The sequence below is a fragment of the Ceratotherium simum genome, chromosome 20 (genome assembly GCF_057802395.1).
Source record: "Ceratotherium simum simum isolate JZ-2026a chromosome 20, ASM5780239v1, whole genome shotgun sequence".
NCBI lineage: Eukaryota > Metazoa > Chordata > Mammalia > Perissodactyla > Rhinocerotidae > Ceratotherium > Ceratotherium simum.
The window spans coordinates 38,372,504-38,385,415 of NC_141919.1; the positions used below are offsets into that span (position 1 = coordinate 38,372,504).

The window sequence follows — 12,912 nt, forward strand, 5'->3', positions numbered from 1 at the left end:
CTTCCACGCCTTAGTCAGAACCTTCTTAAAGGGACTCCTTCCATGCCTGTCAGAACCTTCTAGAAGGGACAGTTTCCATGCCTCAGTTGGAACCTTCTAGAAGGAATTCCTTCCAAGCCTCAGTCAGAACCTTCTAGAAGGAACTCCTTCCATGTCTCAATCAGAACCTTCTAGAAGAGACTCCTTCCATGCCTCAGTCGGAATCTTCTAGAAGGGACTCCTTCCAGGCCTCAGTCAAAACCTTCTAGAAGGGACTCCTTCCATGCTTCAGTCAGAACCTTCTTGAAGGGACTCTTTTCATGCCTCAGACACCGTGAGCTTCTTGGGGGGATGTCTGGCTCTCTTGGCCGGATCCCCCTGCTCCACACCCAGCCCAGGCTCAGGCCCAGGAAACATCTTTGTTATGTTCCTTCCAGTCTGAAAACTTGGATTGGTTTCCTGTTAGAATTTTAATTTCCCTAAACTAGATATGAACCATTTGCACTTGCTAGGACTTAATGCTATAACCTTCTTATCAGTTCTTTCCTTTTCTGCCAAAGTCAAGGTTAAGGAGCCAGGTTTGCATGCCTCCTCAGCATGACTCCCTGTGAGAAAGCAGTAGGATCATGGAAAAATAAAAATTTTTTATTCCAAAATTCTTTCTCCATATTATTATAGTAACTTTTTGAAAAGGCTAGTGCTTCGCTCCGGGCTTTTTTCTCTGAAGCCCCTCTCAAAGGCATTGCAGTTATGGCCATTCTTGATTAGTGAGAGGAAAAAGGCCCTTTTTTATAATTTGAATATTGTCCTAAATTCTAGAGAAACTCAGAGAAAAACAAAGTTCTCACTACTGTGGCTTCTCTCGGAGAATAGGGGGGTGGAGGCTGTTGAACAAACTTGTATGAGTGCAGAACCTCTCGTTCACTGTGACATGCCTGTGGATTTAAATTTGTAGCACAGCTTTTCTCTATGATATAAAAAGAATTGTAGTCCAGACTAATTCAAAGAATGTGTGAGGAACAAGACTTTACTCCATTCTTGGAAACTTACAAAAAAAAAAAAAAACCTTCTTTCTACATATAAATAAATCTTGGGAAGCACGTTGAGCAGAAAAGCAAAGAAAGTTACAGAATATGTGATCCAGACTAAAAAAAAATACTTCCTTAAATATCTCCAAGGGCTTATTTTGTTGTAGTTTTTAGTATCAGTATTAGTCTGCTATAAGAAGAGCCAGCATCTTGCAGGAGGCACAAGTGCTGGGATTTAGAGCAAGAGAGAAGAAACCACCAATTCTCTGCTCTGAAGAGCTGCCACTGTGGGTGCGAAGCAGGGAGAAAGCAGGTGGTCTGTGGCTGGAATGTCTCACAGCTGGGAGTTTATATGACTCGCGTGAAGAAACCAATCCAGAAACAGTGGCAAATGAGCTCATGAACTAAACTGAAGCGCCCATAGCAGGACAGGGTGGCAGAGCCCCGAGCACATCCCGCGACAGCACTGGGCAGTGGTGGCAGGTGGCATGCAGCCCCTCACAATGCCCCCAGTCTCCTTCCTGGGGCTTCTCATCCTCTCCTCTTGTTTGCTTGCCGACTGCAGGTTCATCCCAGAGGCCTGGTCGGCCTGCACGGTCACCTGCGGTGTGGGGACCCAGGTGCGAATAGTCAGGTGCCAGGTGCTCCTGTCCTTCTCTCAGTCCGTGGCTGACCTGCCCGTCGACGAATGTGAAGGGCCCAAGCCGGCATCCCAGCGTGCCTGTTATGCAGGGCCATGCAACGGGGAAGTTCCTGAGTTTAACCTAGAAGACACAGGTGACTTCTTTGAAGGCCTGCAGGATTTTGACGAGCTGTATGACTGGGAGTATGAGGGCTTCACCAAGTGCTCCGAGTCATGTGGAGGAGGTAAGAAGGGGGCTCTGGCTCAGATCCTCGCCATCTTCTTGTCCTTTTTCTGTACCCTGCATGCAACTGTGTCACGTGACTGCCTCTAGCTCAAGAATGATAAGCAGGCTGAGGAAGGGAGGAAGCCATTCTAAATTAAAGCATACTGAATAAAACACAGATGTATTTCTCTTTGGGCTTGAGTGTCAGCTGTGAGTGGCCAGCACAACTAATGCTTTTACTTTCAGTTGTCATTCTGATGTTTTGCAATATATCCCAGTGTATCTGACTGAGAAACAGGGTTGACACCGACCTGGCAACGCTCTCAACATTCAGTTTTATTTATCTATGCCCTTGCCTCGGTGCATGTGGTATGAACCAAGACTTAAGATGGCAAAGTCTGCTATTCCCAACAATAGGTTATAGTCCCTCTGATTTACTCAGCTGACTTCCCAAGGTAATACCTATTTGCAAAGGGAAAGGGTATATAAAAGACCGTTAACACTGTGGTTACCTGGAACCAGAAAGGAGTTTAAAGATTAAAGTCTGATCCCACCGCCATTTTACAGATGAGAAAACTAAGATACAAAGACACTGAGTGACTTGTTCGAGGTCACACAGCTAGTGAGTGACAGCTGGGGCTAGGCCTGCTCTTTATTTGTTTCCCTGTCTAGAGTCTTTCCATCATACCACACTTCTTTAAGCACTTAGAGAATTCCTGAAGCTTTCTCATTATGAATATTATTTAGCGAATGTTAAATGTTTCCATGTATATTGACCTGGTTCTCTTAGGTGTATTCCATGGTGATAACAGATTCAGTAATTATTTTAGGTGTTATGAATGAATTCGTAGTGGGAGAGGAAGGCATTTTAAGTCAACAATTAATTCTTCAAGATTACGATCTTTCTTACCACTATAGGAAATGCATTAGATTCATATTGCCACTGTCACTCATGTCTATTCCCAAGAGAGATTTTGATAGGTGAGGAAATGCTGGCTGATTTCCTGCCAAATCCCTCTCACTGGCTATCAGTAACCCCTTTTGGCACGTTAAGGTTCTGCATTCACAGTAAAGTTTCTTACTTAACCGGAATAAAAAATATATATATTAAAATTATTTCCCAAAACCATTTTCTAAACCATGGCATTTTGGAAACTCCTTTAAAAAGGCATCTTTTGTCATTATTGAGAATGTAAGAATACATGTTCCCAAATTGTTCACATGCAGTTGAAAAGGAATGAATAGTGGAACAAGTACTAGCAAAGAATCAATTTTCTCCATCAGGTCTTTTAGTAAACATTTAATAGTTTTGACCTTGAGGTTCTTGTTTGTTTCTAAGTCTTCCAATTTCAAACCCTGGAATTCTTAAGTGTTTTAATGGAGAGCCCTGTTATTTTAAAACCTAAGTTTTTCCATCAGATTCTGGAAGAGTTTCCTGGAACTTAGCTAATCTACGTTCTTATGGTGTTCTCCACTCACAGTGAGGACATCTCTTCTTCCATGCTTAAAGAAGAAGTGTTAAATAAGCTTTGATGATGGCTGAGCCCCTGCAGGCACTGAGAGGTCCAGTGGAAAGGCCACAGCTGGTGGCTACAGTTGCTTCTTTCCGATATAATGAATGACTCAAGAGTTCAGATGGGTGTGCTTATCCCAAATTTCCATGATCACCTGAATTGAACGATCATTATCTCTAGTCTGAAACCAATGCGCTTTGAAAAAAAAATTATTTTTGGTCTTCTCTGTTATGGTTCTCAGTTACAAGTCAAGCCTGGAACTTGATGAGCAGATGGGAAAAATAGATCCAGTAATGGAATATATAAATAACCAGATACCTTTATCTTTAAGATTCTAACCATTCTGCTGATCAACCAGGGGTATAATATTTGAAGTGTAGAGAGTATATGGAATGTTTTTAATATAAAATGTTTTCAAAAGACACTGATTTGGAAATAAGATTTGGATGTTTGATATACAATTGATCTCTGCCTGTAGGAACTGAGCATCTTTGTATAACATAAATTGTACCTCTTTTATATTCCAAGGCAGGGTAAAGTCACTGAAATATCTTAGGTCTTTAACTGTCAACAACTGTGCACACTTACCAACAGCTTGTTGCTGTGCCAAGGTAATATATTTATGCCTAAAATTTTAGAGTTGAAAATTCCAAAGTGGTGAAAATATGCTTGGGTTATGTGGTCCATATGATGCCCATACAAAAAATTATTTCGCTGTATGGGACATGTATTTTGATGTCAGTGTTTGGCAATAACATTTTAGTGTATTATCAACTTTGATCTTCCACCAAAATATAACCCACAAGGTTATATATATTTTTAGTCATTCTTGCTGAAGCCAACCAAAAACATGCAGGATTAAGAGATAGATTTTAAATCAATTTTGGGTTATAGAGCCAGTCAGGCTAATTTTATTGTTTTTGCAATCTCAAGAGATGAAACTGGACAGACACAGAAGTAACCTTTCACCTAGCAGAGGTAGCAACCAGAAGGAACTAGTTAGTAATTTAGGCTGTAGTTGGTGGCTGTGTTTCCCCAAACTGTCATCAAATATCACATAACAATTATGCTATTCCGGGAGAAATAAACACTGAAAATCTCATTTTCTGGAAGATTGAAAGTAAGCCTAACCTGTTTAGATCTGTGTCCTGTGTCCCACTATCATCTCCTTGTTATATTTTAATTTTATGTATGTGAACTAATAGGTGTCAAGAAGAGAAGATTTGAACTTGAACAGCTTTATTATACTGAACTCCTAGATGGTAAAATCAGCATTAAAATCTGAGAGAAAACTTGAAATTTACTCCAGCAAGAATGAGAGGGGAAGTCTTGTACCTGTTGTTCCCTTTTCCTCATGAATCCTTTCTCCTTTTGCTTCTGTCAACAAAGGAAAACTCAAAATTGTGAAGTACTGTACTTAAACGTGTATTCTGTGTTGGCTTAAAATGTCCTTCTAAGTACGTATTTTAGCCCATTTGGAAAGAGCACAGACTTGAGCTGGCTTCTCATATCCTGGCCTGACTCCTCTGGGTCAAGTCTACTGTGAACTCGCAGGTGAAGTCCTCACATTTCCTCCCTCTTCTAACTCCTCAGTCCCCACTCCAGGGCAGCTGCCTCACTCCCTGTCCCTTCTTCCTGGCATCCCCTTCCCACCTCCCGTTAGCCTAACTTGCACGCTGTGTTTAGAATGCCCTGCCCTTTAGGCATTTCATTCGTCATGCCACAAAAATTTATTGTGTGTTGACCACAGGGCTGGTCCCAGATACTCCTTAATGATGACAGAGGTCTGTCCTTAGTTTCCCCCACCACCCTAGGCCCCACCCAAGAATGCTGAGGCAGCTAGCCCCTATGGCAATAGACATTTAATGCACACTGTTGCGGAGGCCTAGTGCATTGTTTTATAATGTGGTGGATTAGAATTTAGTAACTCTAGAATGCTGCTTCATCTCAGCACTTAACCACCCAAAGGTGATTTTTATCTTGAGCTATGATTATTGGTTTGGGGTAATGTAAATTTGTGTTCCATATATCTAAAAGGGAAGGTTACTGAGGTCCTTTTAGAGACTTGAGCCCTTGCTACACCTGTTCCTTGCAGTCTTAGAAGGACCTAAGTTCTAGAAACAAGGAGTTCACAACGTGGGAACAGGTGACATCACTCATACACCCCACACGCACCTGAAACAAGCACTTTCAAGTAAGGCAAGTGACAAGCCCTGTGGTCACTTCCTGCCTCAGATTGTCAACTCAATTTCATAAGATGTTCAGTAGCTGAATAAAGCCAAAATATATTTTACTTTAGAGCAATATGTAGAATCTCTTAAATATTGCCAGGTAGGTAAATGCATTGAAAACTTAATTTCTAATATAACCACAGTTCTAGATTCTGTATGGAATTGTTAGCTTCATCCAGTGCCTTGTCGTCATTACCTTAATAATGGCAGGCTATTCCAGTGGGAGCTATCAGTGATGATATCAACAATTTCTTGTGAAATGTTTTGCTAAATCATCATATCATGAATTTTAAGTGGTTCACCCCAGCTGCAACCCAGAGAACACCCTGTAGTCAGCATTACAGAATATGATGGAGTAACTTGAATATCTAGTATGAATCTCAAATGATCCACCCTGAATTGGCTGTGATATATTTAAATTAAATTTTGAAGCTCATGAGAAGCTTAGAAAAAAGACAATTTACATTCATGGCCACAGGGTAAATAACGTGGCTGATTAAAAAAAATATATTTGATTTATCAGACTTACTTGGAATAAAGAAAGGGGATTCAGATTCTGGCTTTAAATTGTCACTTTCTAAATGATGGTCTTGCTGAGTGACCTAAGTCAGTGTAACATCACCTTAGGAGGCGTTAGGGCTGATAACTCCTTGGAGAAACATAGAGGAGAAAAAAGCAGGGAAGAAACAAGACTAAGAAGTGATGGGCCAGTTGTACTGTATTAAGTACTAATTGACAAAGCAATGCAGAAAATAAAAACAAGAAAATGCACAAGGATTTATATATAAAACTAATTATATGGACTGTCACATACTCTGCTATAACTATATACAAATATTTAACTACAGACAGATATCTTTAGATGTACATCTTTATACACAGCTATGTATGACTGAAAGCACGTTATTGAGAATGTCCTGTCTTGCCTCTTCCTTAAACTGAACTCTGCTGAAATGATTCCAGACAAATGTCTAGGTTATTCCTGAGGATCTCCAGCAGATATAACAGCCTTTTCATATTTTTAAATGTTAATGCTGTCAGTCATTAACACTCCAATGCTAAGGCATAGCTTCGCCATTCATCAACTGTGTGACCTCAGCAAGTCTTTTCATCCTTCTAAACCTCAGTTTTCTTATCTGTAAAATGGAGATAAAAATAGTGCTTACCTCATGGAGTGGTTGAGAGGATCGAATAACACGTCAACCTCTTAGCCTTGGTACCTGGCTAATAATGTGCAACCCGGGGATTTTGACTATTGTTATTATGACTGTGGGCACCAGAATGAAATGTCTCGTCATTACCTTAACCAGTTAAATGTTTCCTTGTCCAGGAAAGTCTCCATGAGGTTCTCTGCATACCACCTTGGAAGACATGCCAAGTAACCTGTGCCAGTCATTGCTCAAACTGCTGTTTTACCAGCTCTGAGCCAGGGGCGTGCAGCTGTCAGTGGGAACATTGTTTTCCATGGACATAGAGGAAATTGTCTTCCACGGATGTATTCATTATATATCTTTTCCTCTTTCTTTGTTCCAACTTCCAAAGCTGCCCTAGGTCACAAAAGAAATGAACTAGAATCAAAAGGAAACCAACAGAGACTGGAGTCCTGGATGCAAGGCCCCAGGAAAACAGCAATTTACAGAACGTTGGATATTAAACGTTGCTCTTGGCCTCCTTTCCAAATACAACAATCTCCTATTGATTAAAATATAACTTGTGAAGGTCTTGGGGCCATTTTTTTTTGTCACTCTGCCCTCCTTCTGCATTAAATTATCACATTTCAGCATCGGCAGCTATATGGCGTGGTGACATTTTGTGTATGTATGGGTATGAGGAAGATTAGCCCTGAGCTAACATCTGTTGTTAAAGCTAACATCTGTTGCCAATCCTCCTCTTTTTGCTGAGGAAGATTGGCCCTGGGCTAACATCCATGCCCATCTTCCTCTACTTTATATGTGGGACACCTGCCCCAGCATGGCTTGATAAGCCGTGCGTAGGTCCGTGCCCAGGATCCAAACCTGCGAACCTTGGCCTGCTGAAGCAGAGTGTGCGAACTTAACCACTATACCACTGGGCCGGCCCCTGGTATGGTGGCATTTTTTTAAAGCATTTCAACAACACTGGTAGCAGCCTCTCCTCTTTGAGGGAGTTGCCTTCCTCAAGAGGCAAGCTTCCAGAGGCACCAGCTTCTGAATACTTTCTCCCAGATTCAGTGATGCTTGACAAGATGGGCCGTCCCAGGCTTTAAACTGCCATCTCTGACACGCAGTGAAAGTCCTAACATCCCAGAGCCCTCCCACCAGCTGCCTTGTCTACACTTCATCACCCCACACACGCCCACTCTGGCCTGACAGTGTGATTTGTACACAGGTGTCCAGGAGGCTGTGGTGAGCTGCCTCAACAAACAGACGCGGGAGCCTGCTGATGAGAACCTGTGCGTGACCAGCCGCCGGCCCCCGCAGCTCCTGAAATCCTGCAGTTTGGATCCCTGCCCTGCAAGGTAAGGGTGTGTTGCCTGCCCGGCTACCCAGGAGCCTGTTCAGAACTGGGTGCATCTGTCCATGGGCAAGCCCAGAACACTTATTGTTATCCAGTGTTTTGAAAACCAATTAGCATCGGTTCAGACTTTTAGTCAAATCCACTTAAATTTAATTGAAACCAGGACTTTGGAATTCCAGCCTGGTGGTCATGCTCAGGGTCCAGAAGGCTCCGTGCACGAGCCCCGCGGCACGGCCAGTATGTGCATGTCCTGCATTGCTGCTTTCTCCTGAAGGGAACATGAACTGACCACAGACTTCGTGGTCTCAGCCACATTTTAGCCTGTGTCCCAAGCCCTCACATCATAGTAGTAAGTTGGCTCATGGATTGCAGGGTATAAGGAACCAAAGCATCTGGGTGTTATAATTGATCCACTGTGAAATCTGTATGCACAGAGCATGCAGATTCATTATAGCATGCTCCGGGGTGTGTGTGTGTGTCATTCTACGTGCATAAAATCAATTAGAGCATTTCATTGTTCAGTCCTGACGGGGTCTCATTATTACCCAACCTTGAGTCTTAGTTAATCAATCCAATCACTGCTTCAGTCCACACAATTTTATGGTGTCTTGAGAGACTTGACTTCAGATACTTCTTTGGAGCAAATCTCTGCAGAAGCTAAACCATCTCATCTATGATTCCAGTTTCTAAGGGAGATGTTTAAAGAACCAAAGCCAGACTTTCAAGTCTGCTGATGGGATGAAGAATGTTACTGGATAAGGTCATATCCTAGATACGAAGGGGAATGCCGTTTCTGAACGATATTTCTTCTGTTTCTGCAAAGTATCATGTAAGAAGCAATGTGTTGCCTTCAGGAATTAACAATAGTTTGCTGGTCATCTGATGCTGCTTGTCTATTTCTCAGCCAACTAGGTGACTTTCTTTGGGACTTAGAGGGTATAGATTACAAGCCTCCTCAGACCAGATTAGGGCACAGTCTCACACTGACACTTCTGCTGGTCACCAGAGCTGTTCCATATATTGATCTGAATGGTGGGCCTGGCTTCCCTCTTCAAATGCAGAAGTGAGGAGGGCCACTAGTGCCATATTCTCCAAGGCACCCAGAAAATCACTCAGCCACTGCTTGGAGCAGCACCCTGCCCATGAGAACAGCAGATCATAAAACAGAGTCAGGGGCTGGATGCAGAAAAGCTAGATCCAGTGCATGGAGTCCTGAGAAACGTCTATTCTGTCCCTGTCTAACTTGGTCCCTCATCTTTGTGCTAACCTCACAGTTCTCCACTTGGGTGAACCTAAGACCTAACTGCATGCGCAAGGGGTACAAAGCCCTCCTATTTGACTGCATTCTCCCCACGTAGGAAGAAGCAGAGTGGTTTCAGCATGGACAGCCTGCAAGGGCTTTGGCTAGGAGGTCCAGGGGCCTGGTTTCTCCTCCTAGCTCTGTCACCAACCAACTATGTGGCATTGGGCAAGGTGTCTGCCCTTTCCACATCTGCAAAATGCACTGGCTGTATGAGATGATCTGAGGTCACCATGTCCTCAAATATTCCGTGACCCTTGATTATTGTGTAGGAAGAAGCATTAGACTGCTACTGCTGCTACTGTGTGCTAATTGATGTCATTTCTGTTCTGCTTATTAACTACCACTTTAAAAACAAGCATAAGTGTCTTCTAACCACATCCCAGTGTTGCAATGACATCTAAATGCTGTGATGAGCTGAGGCAATGCCGAGGAGTCAGTACTGGGACTAGTTGAAAATCATCTGGGATTTGTGGCCACTAAAGCCATCCCTTCCTGGGGCAGCAGAGAAAACAGGACACAAGATGTTACTTCCCATCCTCAAAGTACTGACTATGGTTAAATTAGATAAGCTTAATTTACTCTATGACCTTTTTATTGACTCCCAGACAAGGACTCTTGTTAGGCTTAACTTTATTGCATTTGCTCCACATAAATTCGGTTGGATTTTTCACCAGCCCATTGTCAGACTGATACTCAAGACCTCTCTCACTGGCACAGCCAGGAATTTCTTGGGCCAACCACACACAGCTGAGCATTTGTAAACTGATGCTAATTAAAACAACAAAGAGGGCGAAAGTACAGTGGCCTGATATGACTGGCTCTCTTCATCTCTCAGCCAAGAGCCAAAGCAGATTTTCATCTTAAAAGTGAGAAACATATGGAGGTGCATCTCTTGTGGAATCTTTCAGTATGACATCGGGGTGAAAAAAAATCCTCTCTTTCTGAAGGTTGGTGTAAGATGTATATGAAGAGAAGAGAAAATGTGTTTGGTAGGGGCATGATAGTTGGTGGTGTTTTCTCAAGCACCTTCTGTTCAGTTGGGAGTAATTAAATCTTTAATTCACAGTTATTATTGTGCATGGGTTAGTGTTCCCTGCACATTTTAGGATGTCCTCTGATGGGCCCCGAGTTTCTATACACTGTGTTTTGGGCTCTTGGTCTGTGCTGATGTCCATGTGTTCAAAAAACCATAGCATTTTCCATAGGACCTGTAGAAATGATGTTTCAAGTCTTGGTCACAGGGCTTATGTCTCAGAGAGGTGGCTGTTCGTTAAGATAAAGTCGCTTTGCCAGGCAGTTGTTAGTCCTATAGAACACCAGTTATGAAGCGGCTTTTCCTCACGTGTGTGGTCAGAGTTATCAGATCACACAGGGAATACCAAAGGCCCTAGAGGGCATGTCGTATCTGGGCATCTTCCTAAGCTTAACCTTACCTTCCCCTGACTTACTTCGTGTGAGTGGCAGAGCTGGTATCGGAAGCATGTGTCGGGCTTTCACCAGGTTTAAGCAGATGCTTTCGCATACCAAGCTATTCACAGCAGGCGCGGCATGTTCTCAAGCTGGAGGGATTCTGATTGTGCCGTGTGCGCGCATGCGTGTAGACTGCCTGCAAATTTTTTTTTTTAGGGCGCTTAAAAAAATAGTAGTTATTTATTGAAGAGGACTATATTTTAAGACCTTGCTATCAGTTTTATGTCTTAATCCTCCTCTCTATGCAGCTAGCGCCTAACTTAATGTCTGACACATAGCGGGTGCTTATTATTGTTTATTGAATAAATGAGTATAAAGGACTAGGGCCAAATTTGTAAGTAGTAATGTTTAGACCTGTTGTTAATGATAGCTGGGAAGATCCCAGTGCTATCTCCGCTCTCCATCCCGCTTATCTCTTCTCTCCCACCCACCAGATGGTGCTGAAAATGCCATTATTAGAGTCCCTTCCTTAAGCCTGAGTCTTTAAATACAAATTTAAATATAAACAGCCTTTGGAAAAGTATATTAGCAGCCATGTACAGCAAAGTATCCCCAACATAAGAGTAGGAGGGCAAGCTTTAATAGAGGAGAGAGTGGACACGATGGAGGTTGAGTAAATTGTTAGCGTTACCCAGGGAGGAGTTTGGTTGTTAGGAGAGATGGAAGGTGGTATGTGGAGGACAGGCGTTAATCCCTTAACAGTCTTGCCTAAAATTGGCCAGAAGAAATTAGGATCATTTTTCTTGTGAGCTGACAATGAGAATTTTGCATCAAAGTTGACAACAAAGAAGTTATCATTACAAGAAAGAAAAATAATTTTAGACACCTTTACCACCATCTGAGTAATTGGTATCTAGAAGCCCCTCTCCCCCCCTGCCTACCCTCACTGGTGGGTTAGACCAGCTTAAGGGAGAAATATCCAAAAAGGAGCTAAGATCAGTCATTTGGAAAAAAGTCAGCCTCCTGTTCCCAATATATGTTTCTGAGTATTATAATTATACAAGTAAAACATGAATATTCTCATTCTTTAAAAGTCAAGCGTAGCAGAAGTCATCAAGAAAGAAAGGCATATACTCCCCTTTTACTGCCAGGCTCTATAGTTCCACTCCTCCTTCTCCCCAGAAATAACCACTGTTAATGGTTTGGTGCATACCTCTCCAGACCTTGTCTATGAATTTATATACATATATGAACATATACAAATATATAAGGTTTTCTTCCTTTTGTAAATTGGGTCATATTGTATGTAATGTTTGCCAACTTGATTTTTCACTTAATAATATACAATAAAGATCATTCCCACCCCTAAGACCACCAAAATCAAACCCATCATATAGATGTAGACCTGTGTTCAAATTCTGCTCCATCCTGTTTAGCTATGTGATCTTCAAGAGGTCATATATGTTTTTAGATCATCAGATTCTTCATCTCTAAATAGAATCATAGTAGGCGCCAGAAAAATTAATTCTCTTCTCCTTCCCTTTCATTTCTTGGTGAGAAACACTTTTAGTTTGAAATAAAACATAATTTTTGTATTCAGGACTTAACTCAAATTTGATTAGATTTTCTCTCTTATTCAGCTGTCTTAATTGTTAAGCCTTATCAACCATCTCCCTGGTTCATACTAGCAATGACATGAGCAGCCCAAGGAAAGCCAGAAAGTACTACCTTAAAAGAAAAAAAAGGACTATGACTGTTATTAATTATAAGCATTTGATAGCTTGGCCAGTGTGTGTTGAAAAGATTTGGTAAACGTACATGGAGGAGGGGAAAGAGTAAGCAATGAAAGCCAGATGGCTGAAAATGAAGGAAATTCCAGGCAATTTCTACAGCTTTGTTCTAACATACTTTTTAAACTAAACTTTTATTTCTGTGCAACAGAGAACAGCTGAGTGGTGCAGAATAGATAAACAGTCAAGGGGAAAAAAAGCCCATAATTCCAGGAATAGTACTTGGTGTCTGCCCCCCGACCCAACCCCGATCTCTTTTCTCAGACCTCAAGTGGTCCCTAGAACCAGCAAGAACTATAAAAAAGGTTGAGAA

The 12,912-nt window shown here is 42.1% G+C and overlaps 1 protein-coding gene across 4 annotated transcripts in view; it reads left to right on the forward strand.

The window, feature by feature from the left end:
• Positions 1-12,912, forward strand: part of ADAMTSL1 (ADAMTS like 1) — an 862,240-nt gene that overhangs the window by 686,166 nt on the left and 163,162 nt on the right. For all 4 annotated transcript variants that reach the window (XM_087444657.1, XM_087444659.1, XM_087444656.1 and 1 more), the window contains 2 exons: positions 1,573-1,874; positions 7,968-8,097. In XM_087444657.1, the coding sequence (XP_087300783.1) occupies positions 1,573-1,874; positions 7,968-8,097 (432 nt within the window). The remainder of the gene's footprint in view (positions 1-1,572; positions 1,875-7,967; positions 8,098-12,912) is intronic.